Raw genomic sequence first — 20,915 nt, forward strand, 5'->3', positions numbered from 1 at the left:
GGTTTGGGGCAAAAGCCACTCCTCCTGATAAAGGAGTTGTAGGACCTTGCTCCAGTTCTTGTGGAAGGCTGCCCTCAGACCAGCAATCCCTCGAGGGCTCACAACTCCTCTGGATACTCGCACCTTAGTGACTGTGAACTTTATCAGCTCTTGTTACTGTGCTGCTCGAAAAGCATCTTCCTATAGAACTCATTGGAAGCTGCCAGCAGGTGGCGGTAATCCTGACAGCTCTGTCATTAGTGTGACTTAAAGCATCCTCCTATAAATCTTAGTAGATTGTCCATAGAGAGACGTATTGTACACTGCGCACGGCCCACCTCCATGTCTCAGTGACCTAACGGGGGTGGACCCATTACTGCACATGGCCCTTGCCTCAATGACCTAATGGGAACGGACCCCTTGCTGCACACTGTCCACCTCCTAGCCTAGATGACCTAATAGGGGTGGACCCCTTGTTTTACTGCTCACAACTCTATCACTATCCTTAAAGATGACTTCACTCACTGCCATGCCCCCTAACCTATACACAATAAATACACATGCTTCTGGACATTCGGGGCCTTGCCTGACTCCGCTCATAGGTGGTGTGGCCCCCACAGCCCAGCTGCCTTTTCCTTCTACTTCTGTGTCCTGTCTCTTTATTTCTTGGATCCTGCGCCTCAGCACAGCATAAGGGACACCCCATGACCCTGTGGGGCCCTCAGCCCTACAACCCCCAACTTACAGGAATCCTGACTTGACTTGGATTCTGACAGGCTGACAGCAGAGGCATCCCGGGACTGGTCTATCATGCCAATGTTCACTTTGTGCTTATAGGGATCCAAAGCCCCTAAAAGCCCTAACACACGGATGGCCTGGGTAAGAAAGGAGAGGGGGAAAAAGAAAAAATTTATCACAACATGATTACAAGTATCACAGATACCCCTCTCAGGTTACAGAATTCCCAATTCATACAAAAATGACCAGCTACATGAATAAAATGGAGAGGGACAGGAAGTCTGACTGATACAGTCAGAGCATGTTGACAAAACAACCTTCTCTCTCTTGCCATCCTCCCAGCAAAGTCTTTAAAGACCAAGTCTGCCATGTCCCCTACCTCTCTGCGTGTACCCTGGTTCTGCTCAGTCTTCAGAAAATTCAGTAGCACCTCAAGCAAAGTAGGGTACTTCCTGTAGGGCTCTACCACATAGCCAGTGCTGGCCACCAACTGTCCCAGGGTCCACAGAGCCACCTGGATAGGCACAAGAGCACATGGTTCATTAAGCCAGTATGAGAGAAAAGAAAGCATAGTTGAACTCTTTGTATAATGATTGTAATGGGGTGTTAGAGGCTGTAAGAAGAAAAGAGGTTTCCAGTAAAGACACTACCATGAGCAGAAATCCTGCGAGGGCATAAAACCAAGGCTGATCAAGCACACAAGCCTGCAACAATCATTGGCTCAAGAGACAAAGAAAATCCCCACCTTTCTCAAAGAAAATACATCAATCTGGCCAGGTGTGGTGGCTCACACGTATAATCCCAGCACTTTGGGAGGCTGATCATGAGGTCAGCAGTTCAACACCAGCCTGGCCAAGATGGTGAAACCTTGTCTCTACTAAAAATACAAAACACTAGTTGAGCGTGGTAGCAGGCACCTGAAATCCCAGCTACTTGGGAGGCTGAGGCAGAGAATTGCTTGTACCTCGGAGGCAGAGGTTGCAATGAGCCAAGATCGTACCATGCACTCCAGCCTGGGCGACAGAGTGAGATTCCATCTCAAAAAACAAAATAAAATACATCATTTTCTGTATCCCAAATGATTAACAGGAGGCTCAAAAGGAAATTAAGATTTTTTGTTGTTGTTGAGACAGGGTCTCACTCAGTTGTTTAGAATGGAATGCAGTGGGGGAGGGACTCAAGATGGTGTGGTGAGAACAACCCAGGATTGAAGCTCTCAGTGAATGCGCGGAGGGTGAGTCAGGGCCGCATTTCCAGATGGATCTTTGTTGCCCACAGAACGGGGAAATTCCCAGGTATAAAAGAGACGCGGGACGTCAGGCAGAGGTTTTGGCTGGTGCAGCCGACAGCCAGTGCAGCCAGCGGCGCTCCACAGTGCTCTGCACAAAGCGCACTGGTCCGGGTGCCCTGTTGAACCAGCAATCTGAGACTTGAGAGGGCTGAACTTGAGACTGAACGGGACTTGGACAGTGAGCCAGGCCAGGAGATTCCAGGGAAACAGCGTTTGGGGTAGTGCAGTGGGACAAACAAAACGGCGATTCCGAACGCTCCGGGTGGAGAGGTTCACTGTGGGCACAGCTGAACCCAGGACGGTGCAGCTCTGTGGGGGAGGGATGTCCGCCATGACCGAGGCAATCCACCCCTACTGAGGTACACGCCCATTGCTGACGCAGCCTGCTGTTGCCGAGGCAACCCGCCACAACAGAGAGACTCCGCCGCAGGGCGTAGCCCATGGCAGAAGGGCGGAGACCGCAGCAGCAGGGCAGAGCCTGCAGCAACAGGGCGAACCTCACACCAGCAGGGCGGAGCCTCGGCAGGCAAATAGTGACTAGACTGCCTCCTAGCTGGGCAGGACAGCACAATGGACACTCACAAAGAAAGCCCCAACCCCCCGAGACAAAGCATCTGAGAAAAAAAGGGTTTTTTTAATGAGTTCTGCGGCAGCAGAATTAAACATAGCAGCCTAACAGCCCTGAATGAACAACAGAGCTCACAGCTCAGTACTTGAGCTCCTATAAAATACAGACTGTCACCTCAAGCAGCTCCCTGACCCCTCTATATCCAAAAGACTGACATTTGGCAGGCATCATCCTGGGACAAAGATAGCAGAAAAAGAAACTGGTAGCATCCCTCACTGTTCCACAGCTGCTATAGGTGCACCCCAGACAAACAGGGCCTGGAGTGGACCTCAGCAGTTGTACAGTGGAGGGGCTAGACTGGTAGAAGGAAAACCAAGTAACAGAAATACTTCATCATCAACAATCTGGGCATCCACTCAGAGACCCAATCGAAAAGTCAGCAACTACGCAGACGACAGGTGGATAAATCCACAAAGATGGGAAGAAACCAGCGCAAAAAGGAGGAAAACACCCGAAACCAGAACACCTCACCTCCTAGAAAGGACCAAAACTCCTCACCAGCAAGGGAACAAAGCTGGACGGAGAATGACTGTGACGAAATGACGGAATTACACTTTAGAAGGTGGATAATGAGAAACTTTTGTGAGCTAAAAGAACATGTTTTAAATCAATGCAAAGAAACTAAGAACCTTGAAAAAAGATTTGAAAAAAGATTCGAGGAAATGATAACAAGAATGGATAACTTAGAAACGAATATGAATGAATTAAAGGAGCTGAAAAACACAATACGAGAACTTCGCGAAGCATGCACAAGTTTCAACAGCCGAATTGACCAAGCAGAAGAAAGAATATCAGAAGTCAAAGATCAACTCAATGAAATAAAAAGAGAAACCAAGATTAGAGAAAAAAGCGCAAAAAGGAATGAACAAAGTCTCCAAGATATGTGGGACTATGTGAAGAGACCTAACCTACGTTTGATAGGTGTACCAGAATGTGATGAAGAGAATGAATCCAAGCTGGAAAATACTCCTCAGGACATTATCCAGGAAAATTTCCCCCACCTAGCAAGACAGGCCAACACTCAAATGCGGGAAATACAGAGAACACCACAAAGATATTCCACAAGAAGAGCAACCCCAAGGCACATAATCGTCAGATTCAACAAGGTTGAAATAAAGGAGAAAATACTAAGGGCAGCCAGAGAGAAAGGTCGGGTCACCCACAAAGGGAAGCCCATCAGACTCACAGCAGATCTCTCGGCAGAAACACTACAAGCCAGAAGAGAGTGGGGGCCAATATTCAACATCCTTAAAGAAAAGAACTTTCAACCCAGAATTTCATATCCAGTCAAACTGAGCTTCATAAGTGAAGGAAAAATAAAATCCTTTGCGAACAAGCCAGTACTCAGAGAGTTTGTCACCACCAGGCCTGCTTTACAAGAGCTCCTGAAAGAGGCACTACACATAGAAAGGAACAACCAGTACCAGCCATTCCAAAATCACAATAAATGCTAAAGAGCATCAACATAATGAAGAATCTACAACAACTAACGGGCAAAACAGCCACTTAGCATCAAAATGGCGGTATCAAATTCACAAATAACAATATTAACCCTAAATGTAAATGGACTAAATGCACCAATCAAAAGACACAGACTGGCAAATTGGATAAAAATCCAGGGCCGGGCACGGTGGCTCAAGCCTGTAATCCCAGCACTTTGGGAGGTCGAGGCGGGTGGATCACGAGGTCAAGATATCGAGACCATCCTGGTCAACATGGTGAAACCCCGTCTCTACTAAAAATTACAAAAAATTAGCTGGGCACAGTGGCGTGTGCCTGTAATCACAGCTACTCAGGAGGCTGAGGCAGGAGAATTGCCTGAACCCAGGGGGCGGAGGTTGCGGTGGGCCGAGATCGTGCCATTGCACTCCAGCCTGGGCAACAAGAGCGAAACTGTCTCAAAAAAAAAAAAAAAAAAAAATCCAAAACCCATCAGTGTGCTGTATCCAGGAAACCCATCTCACATGCAAGGATACACAAAGGCTCAAAATAAAGGGATGGAGGAAGATTTACCAAGCAAATGGAGAGCAAAAAAAAGCAGGAGTTGCAATTCTCATCTCTGATAAAATAGACTTTAAAGCAACAAAGATCAAAAGAGACAAAGAAGGCCATTACATAATGGTAAAAGGATCGATACAACAAGAAGAGCTAATGATCCTAAACATATATGGACCCAATACAGGAGCACCCAGATACATAAGGCAAGTTCTTAATGACTTACAGACTTAGACTCCCACACAATAATAGTGGGAGACTTTAACACTCCACTGTCAATATTAGACAGATCAACCAGACAGAAAATCAACAAGGATATCCAGGGCTTGAACTCAGACCTGGAGCAAGCAAACCTGATAGACATTTACAGAACTCTCCACCCCAAATCCACAGAATATACATTCTTCTCAGCACCACATCACACCTACTCTAAAATTGACCACATAATCGGAAGTAAAGCACTCCTCAGCAAATGCAAAACAAATGAAATCATTAACAAACAGTCTCTCAGAACATAGTGCAATCAAGTTAGAACTCAGAATTCAGAAACCAACCCAGAACCACACAGCTTCATGGAAACTGAACAACTGGCTCTTGAATGTTGACTGGATAAACAATGAAATGAAGGCAGAAATAAAGAAGTTCTTTGAAACCAATGAGAACGAAGACACAACATGCCAGAATCTCTGGGACACATTTAAAGCAGTCTCTAGAGGAAAATATATAACAATAAGTGCCCATATGAGGAGAATGGAGAGATCCAAAATTGACACCCTATTGTCAAAATTGAAAGAGCTAGAGGAGCAAGATCAAAAAAACTCAAAACCCAGCAGAAGACAAGAAATAACTAAGATCAGAGCTGAACTGAAGGAGATAGAGACACGAAAAACCCTTCAAAAAAATCAATAAATCCAAGAGCTGGTTTTTTGAAAAGATCAACAAAATAGACCACTAGCCAGATTGATTAAAAAGAAAAGAGAGAACAACCAAATAGATGCAATAAAAAATGATAAAGGGGAAATCACCACAGAAATTCAAACCATCATCAGAGAATATTACAAACAACTCTATGCACATAAACTAGTAAACCTGGAAGAAATGGATAAATTCCTGGACTCCTGGGTCCTCCCAAGCCTAAACCAGGAGGAAGCTGAAACTATGAATAGACTAATAACAAGGTCAGAAGTCGAGGCAGCAATTAAGAGCCTACCACACCATAAAAGCCCAGGTCCAGATGGGTTCACAGCCGAATTCTACCAGACAAACAAAGAGGAGCTAGTACCATTCCTTGTGAAACTATTCCAAATAATCCAAAAAGAGGGAATCCTTCCCAAATCATTTTATGAGACCAATATCATCCTGATACCAAAACCTGGCAGAGACCCAACGAGAAACGAAAACTTCAGGCCAATATCCATGATGAACATAGATGCGAAAATCTTCAATAAAATATTGGCAAGCCAATTGCAACAGCAAATCAAAAAACTTATCCATCATGATCAAGTAGGATTCATCCCGGGGATGCAAGGCTGGTTCAACATACGCAAGTCTATAAACGTAATTCACCACATAAACAGAACCAAAAACAAAAACCACATGATTATCTCAATTGACGCAGAGAAGGCATTCGACAAAATTCAACAGCCCTTTATGCTAAAAACCCTCAATAAACTCGGTATCGATGGAACCTATCTCAAAGTAATAAAAGCTATTTACGACAAACCAACAGCCAATAATATCATACTGAATGGGCAAAAACTGGAAGCATTCCCTTTGAAATCCGGCACTAGACAAGGATGCCCTCTTTCACCACTCCTATTCAATATAGTACTGGAAGTTCTAGCCACAGCAATCAGGCAAGAAAAAGAAATAAAGGGTATTCAAATAGGAAAGGTGGAAGCCAAATTGTCTCTATTTGCAGACGACATGATAGTATACCTAGAAGACCCCATCACCTCAGCCCAAAAACTCCTGAAACTGATAAGCAACTTCAGCAAAGTCTCAGGATATAAAATCAATGTGCAAAAATCACAAGCATTCCTCTACACCAATAACAGACTTAAAGAGAGCCAAATCAAGAACGAACTGCCATTCACAATTGCTACAAAAAGAATAAAATACCTAGGAATACAACTCACAAGGAACGTAAGGGACCTCTTCAAGGAAAACTACAAACCACTGCTCAACGAAATAAGAGAGGACACAAACAAATGGAGAAACATTCCATGTTCATGGTTAGGAAGAATTAATATCATGAAAATGGCTATACTGCCCAAATTAATTTACAGAATCAATGCTATCCCCATCAAGCTACCGTTGACTTTCTTCACAGAACTGGAAAAAACCACCATGAACTTCATATGGAACCAAAAGAGAGCCCGCATAGCCAAGTCAATTCTAAGCAAAAAGAACACAGCGGGGGGCATCACACTACCGGATTTCAAACTATACTACAAGGCTACAGTAATCAAAACAGCATGGTACTGGTACCAAAACAGAGATCTAGACCAATGGAACAAAACAGAGGCATTGGAGGCAACACAACATATCTACAACCATACAATCTTTGATAAAGATTGACAAAAACAAGCAATGGGGAAAGGATTCCCTGTTTAATAAATGGTGTTGGGAAAACTGGCTAGCCATGTGCAGAAAGCAGAAACTGGACCCCTTCCTGACACCTTACACTAAAATTAACTCCAGATGGATTAAAGACTTAAACATAAGACCTGGCACCATAAAAACCCTAGAAGGAAATCTAGGCAAAACCATCCAGGACATAGGAGTAGGCAAGGACTTCATGACCAAACACCAAAAGCACTGGCAACAAAAGCCAAAATAGACAAATGGGACCTAATCAAACTCCACAGCTTCTGCATGGCAAAAGAAACAGTCACTAGAGTGAATCGGCAACCAACAGAATGGGAAAAAATGTTTGCAGTTTACCCATCTGACAAAGGGCTGATATCCAGAATTTACAAAGAACTCAAACAGATTTACAGGAAAAAAACAAACAAGCCCATTCAAAAATGGGCAAAGGATATGAATAGACACTTTACAAAAGAAGACATATATGAGGCCAACAATCATATGAAAAAATGCTCATCATCACTGGTCATCAGAGACATACAAATCAAAACCACATTGAGATACCATCTCACGCCAGTTAGAATGGCGATCATTAAAAAATCTGGAGACAACAGATGCTGGAGAGGATGTGGAGAAAAAGGAACACTTTTATACTGTTGGTGGGAGTGTAAATTAGTTCAACCATTGTGGAAGACAGTGTGGCGATTCCTCAAGGCCTTAGAAATAGAAATTCCACTTGACCCAGCAATCCCATTACTGGGTATATATCCAAAGGACTATAAATCGTTCTACTATAAGGACACATGCACACAAATGTTCATTGCAGCACTGTTTACAATAGCAAAGACCTGGAATCAACCCAAATGCCCATTGATGATAGACTGGATTGGGAAAATGTGGCACATATACACCATGGAATATTATGCAGCAATCAGAAATGATGAGTTCGTGTTGTTTGTAGGGACATGGATGAATCTGGAGAACATCATTCTCAGCAAACTGACACAAGAACAGAAAATGAAATACCACATATTCTCACTCATAGGCGGGTGATGAAAAATGAGAACACATGGACACAGGGAGGGGAGTACTAAACACTGGGGTCTATTGGGGGGAAAAGGGGAGGGCCAGCGGCGGTGGGGAGGGAGCTCGGGAGGGATAGCCTGGGGAGAAATGCCAAATGTGGGTGAAGGGGAGAAAGGAAGCAAAACACACTGCCATGTGTGTACCTATGCAACTGTCTTGCATGTTCTGCACATGTACCCCAAAACCTAAAATGCAATAAAAAATAAAAAAAAATAAAAAAATAAAGATAAAAAAAAAAAGAAATAAAAATATTGGCTGGGTGCAGTGGCTCAAACCTACAATTCTAGCACTTTGGGAGGCCAAGGAAGGAGGCTTGCTTGAGCCTAGGAGTTTGAAGCTGCAGTGAGCTATGATCACACCACTGCACTCCAGCCTGGGTAACAGAGTGAGACCCTGTCTCAAAAAAAGAAAAAAGAAAAATTAAATAAATAAAAATAAAATATTATTTTTTCTTTCAAAAAAAAGAATGGAATGCAGTGGTGTGATAACAGGTCACTGCAGCCTTAATCTCCTGGGTTCTTCCATCTTAGCCTCCTGAGTAGCCTCTTGAGTAGCTAGGACTATAGGCGCGTGCCACCATGCCCAGCCATTTTTTTTTTTTTTTTTTAGTTGAGACAAAGTCTCATTATGCCCAGGCTGATCTCAAACTCCGGAGCTCAAGCAATCTTCCTGTCTCAGACTCCCAAAATGCTAGGATTACTGGTGTGAGCTACCACACACAGAAAGAAATTAAAACTGCTCTTAATTTTAGTCTAGTCATCTAATAGCCTCAAACTGGGAAAGCAGAACCAGGGCCGGGCAAGGATGAGCTGAAGTTCTATTCCTTCAAAGGCAGTGGCCAAGGCTTTCTTTTTCCCTCTGATAGCTGGGGCTCTGATAAGTGACCTGCATTTTCTTCTGTATAGACAAATGGCACTGGTCAGCCTTGATACTTACTAAAACTGAGTCTGGGTCAAAATAACAGGTAATTCTGGTTCCAAATCATTCTATTTTTTACTCATTCAACAAGTATTTTTGAGCACCTACTATGTGTCCCACTCTGTGCTAGGTACTGACAGAGGACACTGAGGAGAATAAAGAGAAACAAGGTTCCCAGGCTCATGGAGTCTGTCTCACTCAATCAGGAAGCAGTAATACTCACCTGTCTTTTGGCCAACAAAGAAGAATCCTGGAGCATGTCCATGATGATAATAAAAAGTTCATCAACCCATTTTCTCATTTCCAGGCCACTAACCTGCAAGATGAAAAAGAGGGTGGTAGATAGGGTTAGAAACTATGACATTAAGAAGTATTTTGAGCCAGGTGTGGTGGTACACACCTATAATCACAGCTACTCGGGAGGCTGAGACAGGAGAATCGCTTGAACCTGGGAGGCAGTGGTTGCAGTGAGCTGAGATCGTGCCACTGCACTCTAGCCTGGGCAACAGAGTGAGACCTCGTCTCAAAAAAAAAAAAGTATTCTGAGGCTAGGCACAGTGGCTCACACCTGTAATCCCAGCACTTCAGGAGGTTGAGGAGGGTGGATCACCTGAGGTCAGGATTCAAGACAGCCTGGCCAACATTGTCAATCCCCGTCTCTACTAAAAATACAAAAATTAGACAGGTGTGGTGGCACACACCTGAAATCCCAGCTACTTGAGAGGCTGAGGCACAAGAATAGCTTGAACCCAGGAGACAGAGGTTGCAGTGAGCTGATATTGCACCACTGAACTCCAGCCTGGATAGAGTGGAACTGTCTCAAAAAAAAAGAAAAGTATTTTGACTTCCTTAGAGGTGAGTTTCTTTCCACCCTATGGAAAAAGCAGCTGTCCCTTTACCTGTGCCAATTCTCCTATTGTGGCCAGGACATTGTTGATCACACCTGGGTTTGGATCAGGGTCTGGATCTTTCAGTTTCAAAATTAATGCCTAGGGAAAGAAGTTATGAGAAAATGAATGCAGGTTAGACTCCACTAGAAACCTTTCTTTTATATAAGTAAAATTCACCCAGGAGACCATCTCAGTCATAAATAAATTCCTTCTAGGCTTTGTGAATCCAAGATTTCTCTGGAAGATAAATTCTCAAACTTTTCTCCATAGAGCTAGGAAGCACCATGACATTAAAGTATTTCTCACATCTCCTCTAAACTGTATCTCTCAGTGATCGCTCATCCAGATTCACATATGTTAAAAAGGACTTCACATGACTCTAACGTGTTCAGATTTGAAGGTTGTTTCAGATTTTCAAGATCATTTTTTCCTCATTTGGAAGAGCTATTTTATGCTACTCTCCACCTGCTTCTCCCTTCCAAACACCTGTGATGATGTGCCTGAAGCATTATCTCTTACCTCTTATAAGGAGAGCACTTTCCTGTGACTGATGAGGTTCTTGGTATTCTCTATCTGAAAGTGCTTGATATGACCCTTTGGTCTCCAAGCACGGGAGCCAAGAAATCATCTACCTTGTTCAGTGTACTAATGAGCACTGAAACACTCCCATCTCCCCACATGAACTGATATAAGACAATGCAGAAAGAAAGTGCCAGCCTCTCAGTTTATGTTACCTTCAGAATAGGCTCCATGTAGGGGCGGATGAGTCTAGGGGCATTAGAGACCAGGTGCCCCAGCATGCGGGCACTCTGCTCTTTGATTCTTCCAATCCCACTGTGCTCCAGCTCTGTCAAAATCTGTAGGGAAGAAAGGCTCATGTGTTCTCTACCGCAGAAGACATTCTAGAGAGAGACTGTGTCAAACAGAAAACCTGGCAGGGAACTAGGGGGAAAATCCAGACCTCCAGAACAGATGAAATAGCTGCTAGATACTCAATGAGCAACAGACATCTCTACAGCTATCAGAACAGCCTCAGATACAGCTGCAACAGGAAGAAAAACTACTTGAAAACCTTCCCCCTTTCCTTTTATCACAGCACTCCAAGGTCCCACAGTCCTCTCTAAAGCACAGCTTTTAACAGTGTAGCACAGCCAGAGAAGACTACGAAACCCAACAGAGAGAGCTGGGAGTAGGGTAGGGTCCTATAAAAATGAGGAATGAAGGGAGGGCCCCTTGGGACAAAAAATATTTGTCCAGACAGCAAATTACTAAGGACTACAAATAATAGCAAAGGAATCAAAGAAAAGCTAGAACAGCTATGATGCTGAGAGAAGTGTTGATACTCTATAGCTGTTTAGGGCATATCTAGATAAACTTCAATAGGTAGGGATCACATCAGTAGGATCCCCTGAAGCCTTACTGACTGGATCCTTACAACACCAGCAAATCAGCACATTATGCTCACGGTGACAGAGACAGCATAATATGGACTATCCAGATTTCTGGATAGCTAAAGTTGCCAGAAGGAAGTCGCTGAGCAGTGAGAAAAGCAGATGTCACAGAGTTCAGGTTAACTCAGCTACCCAGAGGAGTCTACAATTTAACATTACATTTTGTCTCAGCTTACTGAATTAATTACCTGATTTGCTGGATTCCCTAGGCAGCCTGTTTCCCCAGTCATAGCAGACCACAGGGAAAAGAAAGGGGATACTGAGAACAGACCTGCAGCAGCAAAAAGACATGGGTGACTGCGAAGAAATGTGCCTCAGGGAGCAGAGCCCAACTAGCTGCAGCAGTGTGGGGCCAACCCAAAGAACCCCAGGTTCACTTCCAGAGCCCGAGAGCCTCACTGCATCCTAATAACATAACCAATGTCCACCCTGATGACTAAGACCTCAAGGAAAGGTCAAAGCTGGCTCACGCCTGTAATCTAAACACTTTGGGAGGCTGAGATGGGCAGATTGCTCGAGCCCAAGAAGCAGAGGCTGCAGTGAGACAAGATCCCACATTGCACTCCAACCTTGGCAACAGAGTGAGGGATCCTGTCTCAAAACAAAACGCCAAAGCCTTTACTAAGGCATGAAAATGTACAACTCAATTTAGAAAAATCTATATCAAAGTTTAAAAAGAAAAAAGAGTAAAGTTTCAAGGGCTAAATTCAGTACATAGTAAATTCATTCAAAGGAGTTTCATACTCTTTGATATTGAAAAAAATGAGATGGCCTGATAGCTTCATGTCAGCTTCAAGAAGATTGGAGCCATGCATGGCTTGTTCACTGCTATATTCCCAGTGCCCACAAGTACCTGGAACATATATGTGCTCAAACATTAGGAGGTATTTCTTTTTTTTTCTTTCTTTCCTTTTTGAGATAGGGTCTCACTCTGTCACTCAGGCTGGAGTGCAGTGACACGATCATGGCTCATTGTATCCACAACTTACCAGACTCAAGTAATCCTCCCACCTCAGCCACCAAGTAGCTAGGACTACAGGTATGCACCACTATACCCAGCCTGGTGTATATTTGTATATTTCGCAGAGACGCAGTTCATCATCTTCCCCAGGCTGGTCTCATCACTCTTGGGCTCATTTGATCCATCTGCCTTGGCCTCCCAATGTGCTGGGATAACAGACATGAGACACTGCACTCAGCCTTTTAGGAGATATTTCTATGCCAAATTCATTTAGCATGACTTGAGCTAGCAGGCTCAAGAGTGATTTCTGTTTTTTTGAGACAGAGTCTCACTCTGTCGCCCAGGCTGGAGTATAATGGCACAACCTTGGCCCACTGCAACCCCCACCTCCTGCATTCAAGCAATTCTGCCTGCACCAGCCTCCTGAGTAGCTGGGATTACAGACACCTGCCATCATGCCTGGCTAATTTTTTTTCTTTTTAGTAGAGATGAGGTTTTACCATGTTGGCCAGGCTGGTCTCAAACTCCTGACCTCAGGTGATCTGGCTGCCTTGGCCTCCCAAAGGCTGGGATTACTGGCGTGAACCACCACGCCTGGCCTTTAACGATGATTTCTATTCCTTCCTAAGACTGAGGAATTTTTTAAAGACTTAAAATGACAGGCACTTCTAACACAGGCCAACAGTTAAATAAATCTTTAGGCTAAAAATAGAGGTGCCAACATAAGTGCAACTTTCTAATTTGATTGATGATATAATTTATAGCCACTTTATGACAAATTGTGAACAACATTTCTCTAGAGTGAGTTACATATATTAATGATTTTCTATGTTTAAGTTCCATATATGTTATAAAAAGTGTTTACTTAGAAAGAAACCATAAGGGAGGGTCAGGAAGCAGACAGCGAGCAACAGGGACTGGAAATGAGTGGGTGAGCCACACAGAGAACCAGAAGAGGAAGGTGGAAATAACTTCGCCAGGCAGGACTGGACCATGTACTGCTCACCTGGAGGCCACAAAACTTACTCAGGTAGGTGAAGACAAAAATTCAGGAGCCATGTCTCAAGAGGAATTAAAAATCCCACTGGATCTAGTAGCAAGGCCAACCTAAATCTATCTTAGGCTATAGACCAAGCAGCTGAGCTTGGCATTCTCACATTATTTAAGAACAAAAGCCAGGATCACAGAATGAGGCAATGACTATTAGAACACATAGTGGAAATGGTCTCACACTGGTTATTCTTCTGCAGAACAATGGCCGCCATGCTTGACCTGGCACCAACAAGGAAAGCAGAAGAGTGGAAGGACAGGGAGGCACTGGGAAGTCTGACACCATCTGCAGCAGATCAAGCCAGCAAGCAAAGAGGGCCAAGAAATGGGATCACTGGTGACTGAGTTGCCAGGAAGAATAAAGAGCTGCATGAGGGGACTCATACTAACAAAAGGCTCATGAGGTGATGAGCACTGGAATTGCCACTATAAAGCCAGGGAAACATGTGAACCCTTGCAGACAAAGGTGACTTTTCCCAGGTACCTCAATCTTTCTCCCCCATCCTTGTCCTCAACTCTGCTTCCTCAAGCAGCTCTCACAGTGAGAATCCTGTGCTCCCTGCCTGTGGGTCTGACCATCATCCCGGTTACCTGGATGAGCATCTTGCGCAGGAAAGGCATGACAAAGGCGGGGTTCATGCTACTGAGTCGGCCCACAGTGCAGATGGCCAGCTCCCGGATCTCAAACACCTGGTCATTCAGAGCCACAAACAAGGCCTGCAAGTTCTCCGCCTGGGCCAGGTGTGCATCAAAGCGCTCATCCAGGGACGCCAAGACACAATAGCGAATGTCAGGGTCTGCAAGAGCAATGGAGCCTTTGAACATTTCTTCATGACCCCATCACTCCAGCCCTTCTCTACCTCCACTGCTATCAGCATAGTGGGAAGATTCCAGATGCTTTCTCTCATCTATCCTCTGTCATTCTTTTCTCTACTCATAGGAGTAAAGACAAATGAATTAAAGACATTATCTTACACCAACAGGCTGGAGTAGCCACGCCTAACACCGTGGCAGAGAAATAGCTGAATATCAACTTGTTGAGACCGAAGATCTCTGGAGAGGCCATGTGATGAAACTGGCTACTTCCAGCTGCCCTAAGCTCCTAAACTCCCCTAGATGGCTTCTGTCTCAGAAGCCTTACCAGGATCTGTTATCCCAACCACGAGCAGTTTGCTGAGCACATCTGCCACCACTTGCACTGCAGTCTGGCTAACCACATGAGCATGGCCACTGATGAGGTGGATGGAGGGTGTGAGCAGGCGGGAGCAGGTACGGGCAGCCTCCATGCGGATCTCCTTGTGCTCACTGTTCAGGAAATGATCTGCACAGTGGCGAACGAATTGGGTCAGAGAGTGACCTGGATAGAAAGGCAGAGAGAAAACAGAATAAACACTGCTGCTGTGGACAGGCAGGTCTGCAGTTTGCTAGGTGAATTTTCCATTTTGAGGCTACTAGTTCTACTTTCAACCAGATACTGATCAATGATACTGACCCAGAATTCTTAAAGGATAACAAGTGGACTTTCAATCAGCAAAAGGCAAAAGGGGGTGGTGAGGGAACAGGGAGAGATAAAAAGTATCTCTCAACCCTAGCCTTTTTATATTCCCTTCAAAGAATAAATTATTTCATTTTATTCCAACTCAACCCCTACCATTCTCAGAGGGTAATGCAATTCTTGTCAAATTTACCTTGCCTGTTTTGGTTCCCAGATCTAAATACCAGACAAAGAGTCTACGTAAGCTGGGTTTAAGCATAGCTACTTTCTATTCACTAGAAATAAATTATCACAAGTGTGAATCAGTGTAAGCGGAGGAACTGCAATAGAGAAACCACAGGTGGCTGTCTCCAGACAGTATCTTCAGGCTTTCTGTGCGTGTTTCCCCAGTCTTGACCAATACTACCTACATGATCTTAAATTTCAAAAGTATGAACTTTTCTCTTGAAATATACCTCTGTGGGGTATTAGTGGGTTTATTTGCAGTTTAGAACTACACAATAAAGTACTTTTAGAAATCATATCGCTAGCTGAGCACAGTGGCTCACAGCTGTAATCCCAGCACTTTGGGGAGCCGAGGCAGGCAGATCACTTGAGGTCAGAAGTTCGAAACCAGCCTGGCCAACATGGTGAGACCCCATCTCTACCAAAAATCCAAAAATTAGCCGGGTGTGGTGATACGTGCCTGTAGTCCCAGCTACTTGGGAGGCTGAGGCAGGAGAATCACTTAAACCCGGGAGGCGGAGGTTGCAGTGAGCTGAAATCGTGCCACTGCATACAAGCCTGGGTGACAGAAAGAGACTTTGTTTCAAAAAAAAAAAAAAAAAGGAAGAAAAAAGAAATCATACTGCTATAGACATGGAAACACCCAAAAGCCCTTGTTATACATTCTAAATCATTACATACCATCTCAGCTACAAGGAAGTAGAAAAGTGAGGATGTGAGGGGGATCTGTCTCTGAAGCATTATTTCTTTGGATCAATGTGTACTTTCCCTCAAACCAACTGCCCCAAAACTCAGAATGGGACAAGAAACAAACAATAGGAATTACCAATACATGGAAAGAGTCTAGGAAGGATGAGCTGCTACAGAATCAGTTACCCTGTCTCTAGGACCCCGGCAAGATCCAGGAATCCTAGATACCTTCATTCCTTTCCCAAAGTTTCCAGCATCTCTCACTATGTTGACAAGAGCCACTGTAATTTCTTACCTTCAAATTCAAAGCTGCCAAGTGTTCGGAGGGCAAGAGTGATGCTGCCCACATCACTGGCCTCAGGGAGAGTCGTGAGCCCAGGGGAGGCCAGCTGATGGGCCAGGCCCTTGGGCATGCCTGGGTGGCGGAGGGGTTTGTGCATAAGGACCAGGGACAGCATTTTCAGTAGCCCGTCTTGAATGTCCTTCTTTAGCTGTGGAATCTGACGGCTCAGGTCATAGAGTACAGCAGTGAGGGCAGGGCTAAAGGGAAGGAAACCAGTCACATAAGGGTTGAGCACATGACACTCAGTCTGTTCTTGGGAAGAAACAGCCTTTCTCTCCCAGCAAGGGGATCAGGCCTCTGTTCTTTAGAGTAGAAAGGATACTATGAAATGAGAATAAATGTGTAAACTCTCTTTGCTTAGTCTCAGGTCTCTAAACAATCTATGAGTTTCTGGTTCTTGCCACAGGAAGACTTGCTCATTATAATTCAGCCACTACAGAATACCAAGACTCAACAAACACTCTGGCAAGCAGATCAAGAACACTGTCCTTATTCTACAGATGAAAAGAACTATAGTTTAGGGAGCTTAAGCAACTTGCCTAATAATAATATAAACAATATTTGTAAATATTTATTGAACATTTCCTATACGCCAGGCATGGTCCTAAGAATGACTGTATCATGAATCCACAGCAACCTTAGACAACAGGAATTACTACTGTACCCACTTTTCAGATAAAAAAAAATGAGGCTCGGGGATATTAAATAACTTAGTCAAGATCACATAGCTAGCTAGTGATGAAACTAGGATTCAGTACTAGCCTATGTGTTTTGTCTAAGCAAAACACATTTTGAATGTGCAAACAACCATGCCTCCCTCTTTTAACCCAGTCCCAACACTGCGGACCAAACCTCACACTGATACAGGGCAAGCTCAGGTTTCTGACACCCACCTTAGTCCCACTGCCAGCATGGGCTCCAGCAGTTCCTTGATATCCTGCTGGATGCCTGGCCCCATTGCTCGAGCCAGCATGCTGATGCAAGTAAAGACTGTGGCATCCACTTGCATTGCCTTCTGCCTCCTGCAGAGAAACAGACAGTGACTAGTTGAAACATAATGACATTTTTTAACGTCCCACCTCAAAATCACTTTGGGGCAAGGAGACCAGGTTACTCAGGCAGGACTACCATACACAGGTGTGCAGGCTGTCCACAGCACAGTTCAAAAGGGCCCATCACATCACAATTACTGTAGATTTGTATATTTCCACAACAATCCAGCAGATGGCAGTAAAGTGTCTTAAGGAAGATGCCCTTTTTCTGAATTCACACAGCAATACCATATGAGTTAGTGTGGTGCTCACCAAGATACTTATGTAGGAAGCAAGCTGAACAATGTGTTCATGAGGGGCAAGAGGGCAGCACACAGCCATCATACAGAAAGAAATTATTCTATGATGAGAATGCTGGGCTTTGGAATGGGGCCAGGCACGGTGGCTCACACCTGTAATCCTAGAACTTTGGGAGGCTGAGGTGGGTGGGTCACCAGAGGTCAGGAGTTCAAGACCAGCCTGGCCAATATAGTGAAACCCCGTCTCTACTAAAAATACAAAAATTAGGCTGGGCACGATGGCTCATGCCTGTAATCCCAGCATTTTGGGAGGCCAAGGCGGGAAGATCACAAGGTCAAGAGATTGAGACCATCCTAGCCAATATGGTGAAACTCCGTCTCTATCAAAAAATATAAAAATTAGGGTGTGCGCCTGTGGTCCCAGGAGGGACCAGGTAGGCTGAGGCAGGAAAACTGCTTGAACCCGGGAGGTGGAGGTTGCAGTGAGCCAAGAGCGCATCACTGCACTCCAGCCTGGAGCCTGGTAACAGAGGGAGACTCTGTCTCAAAAAAAAAAAAAAAAAAAAAAAAGATTAGCTTGGCGTGGTAATGCACACCTGTAGTCCCAGGGAGGCTGGGACTGCATGGATCACTTGAGGCTAGGAGTTTGAGACCAGCCTGGCCAATATGGGGAACCCCTTTCTTTACAAAAACATACAAAAATTAGCTGGGCATGGTGGTGCATGCCTGTAATCCCAGCTACTTGGGAGGCTGAGGTGGGTGGATCATTTGGATCCAGGAGGAGGTTGCAGTGAGCCAAGATCACACCACTGTACTCCAGCCTGGGTGACAGAGCAAGACTCCATCTCAAAAAAAAAAAAAGAATGAGTGGCACATATTAATTCACTACAGCAATCCTTGCTAATAAACAGGGAAGTATAAAGACACAATCCTGAGACAAAAGATGATGAACACTGACCCCCTCGCCTTAGCGAAGACACCCTGGCCTCTCCATCTGGCAGGAAGCTGAGGGCTTTTCTCATATTATATTTGCCAGAAGGTTTAAAGGGGTAGAATAACTTACTCAACTTCAGCAATGGGGAAAAAGATGACCCTTAGGTCCCTTCAGTTCCAGTCAAGTATTCCTCTCTTTAGGTCTTATATCAAAATATGACTTTTAAAAGCCAGAGAAAAAAAGCAAAACTAGTAGATTCCCAGTAAATAGTAACACTGAAAATAGCATTGGCATCTACCATGTTCTCATGGTTTTCAACCTCCCCAAATATTTATATATGTTATTTCATTTGAAAGAGCTTAGAATTCAACCTGGAAAGGGCTATTCTTCATACGATTTGCGATACCCTGGAGTTTAATGATGCATAAAATGGGGTTAAGCTCTGTGGATCTGGAATGGAGCATCCTTCCTCTCCAACCAAATGGAGTGGAAGGTGAAATAACAGAGGTGCTTACTTATGGGCGAAGTCCTTAGGGGGCAGGGCTGCTCGGATGATGTCCAGCACACGAGGCAAATAGACCTTAAACTCAGACCTCACAGCCACAGAAAGTAGCCCCAGGGCTTGGAAGGCTGCTGTACGTTCCTTTTCTTTCTTGACACAGCTTAGGACGTGGTTCATGGTATCTTGGAGATACTGGGTATCTGAGCACAGAAAAGACAAAGTAGATAATTCAAGGTCAGGGTTAAGGGCCACACATTAACAGTCAAGGTCCTATGTAGCAATTCAGTTGATGAATAAATTAAGAAAGTGGCCAGGCACAGTGGCTCATGCTTGTGATCCCAGCACTTTGGGAGGCCAAAGTAGGAGGATTGTTTGAGGCTAGGAGTTCAAAAGCAGCCTGGGCAACATAGCAAGATCCTGTCTCTACAAAAAATAAAAATTATTATACTTTTTTTTACTTTCTTCAACATGGAAAGCAGAACATAAAAAGTATTTGTTAACATCTCTTTCTTGAATTAATTGAAAAAAAGAAAAATAAATAAAAAATAAAAAATTAGCCAGGTGTGGTTGTGCATGCCTGTAATCCCAGCTACTCAGGAGGCTGAGTCATGAGGATCACTTGAGACCAGATAGTTGAGGCTGCAGTTAGCTGTGATTATGTGCAAAGCTTGGGTGACAAAGCAAGACCCTGTCTCAAAAAAAAGGGTCGGGTACAGTAGCTCATGTCTATAATCCCACCCCTTTGGGAGGCCGAGGCGGGCAGATCACGAGGTCAAGAGATCGAGATCATCCTGGCCAACATGGTGAAACCCCATCTCTACTAAAAATACAAAAAGTAGCCAGGCATATTGGTGGATCCCCGTAGTCCCAGCTACTTGGGAGGCTGAGGCAGAAGAATTGCTTGAACCTGGGAGGCGGAGGTTGCAATGAGCCGTGATCATGCCACTGCACTCCAACCTGGCAACAAAGCAGACTCAGTCTCAAAAAAAAACCCAAAAAAACAAAAAACATAATAAAAGGTCATCAAAACAGTATCATGTAACTATCTCCATTAGTGTTACACTTTGACACAAGAATTACACACTCTTGCTTAAGGAATATATGTCAAACCTTGTTTAACAACAAAGGATCACCTAAACAATTTTACATTATGCAGTGTCTTACGCATGTAATGCCAGCACATTGGGAGGCTGAGGAGGATCACTTGAGCCCAAGAGTTTGAGGCTGCAGTGAGCCAAAAGCCAGGCACTCCAGCCTGGACGACAGAATAAGACTATCTCCAACAAATAAAAAAAAACAAACAGTCCAGTCATATGCCACTTAACCGTGTTTGGGTCAATGGTGGACCACATATATGATGGTGGTCCCACAAGATTATGACACAGTATATTTTTGCATATCTTTTGTCTAGATACATTTAGAAACACATTTATCTATCATTGTTTTACAGTTGCCCCGAGTATTCATTATAGTAACATGCTGTACAAGTTGCAGCTCAGGAGCAATAGGCTATACCACAGAGCTAGGTGTAGAGTAGGCTATACCATCTGGGTTTATGTAAATACATTCTATGGTGTTCACACAAGGACAAATTCTCCTAAGGACAAATTTCTCAAAATGCATTCCCATCACTAAGCAATATATGACTATAACACTGAGCAGTGTTAGCGATAAACAGGCCATTTCATTTAGCTTAGGCCTGGAAATCATTTTGCTATTACCTAGAGATTTTTGTGACAGTTATATTTAAGAGAACAAGATTTAGTCTGCAATTCGGAAAGCCACATGTATATTTTCATTAAGTTTACATAAGCCAGTGTGCATAGGGAGGCGATTCTCATGCAATTTAAGCTAATGTG

The 20,915-nt window shown here is 44.1% G+C and overlaps 1 protein-coding gene across 3 annotated transcripts in view; it reads right to left on the reverse strand.

Moving 5' to 3' along the window:
* The window catches only part of MTOR (mechanistic target of rapamycin kinase), a 154,195-nt gene that overhangs the window by 116,312 nt on the left and 16,968 nt on the right, over positions 1-20,915 (reverse strand). For all 3 annotated transcript variants that reach the window (XR_013519787.1, XM_035307714.3, XM_035307715.3), the window contains exons 9-18: positions 19,070-19,256; positions 17,223-17,351; positions 16,282-16,526; positions 14,718-14,933; positions 14,168-14,373; positions 10,849-10,971; positions 10,124-10,213; positions 9,448-9,540; positions 1,097-1,231; positions 725-854 (exon numbers count right to left, since the gene is read on the reverse strand). Coding sequence is in view for 2 of the 3 variants with exons in the window: in XM_035307714.3 (XP_035163605.1) it covers positions 725-854; positions 1,097-1,231; positions 9,448-9,540; positions 10,124-10,213; positions 10,849-10,971; positions 14,168-14,373; positions 14,718-14,933; positions 16,282-16,526; positions 17,223-17,351; positions 19,070-19,256 (1,554 nt within the window). In the remaining variant the exon portion in view is untranslated. The remainder of the gene's footprint in view (positions 1-724; positions 855-1,096; positions 1,232-9,447; positions 9,541-10,123; positions 10,214-10,848; positions 10,972-14,167; positions 14,374-14,717; positions 14,934-16,281; positions 16,527-17,222; positions 17,352-19,069; positions 19,257-20,915) is intronic.

This window comes from Callithrix jacchus, chromosome 7 (genome assembly GCF_049354715.1).
Source record: "Callithrix jacchus isolate 240 chromosome 7, calJac240_pri, whole genome shotgun sequence".
Lineage (NCBI taxonomy): Eukaryota > Metazoa > Chordata > Mammalia > Primates > Cebidae > Callithrix > Callithrix jacchus.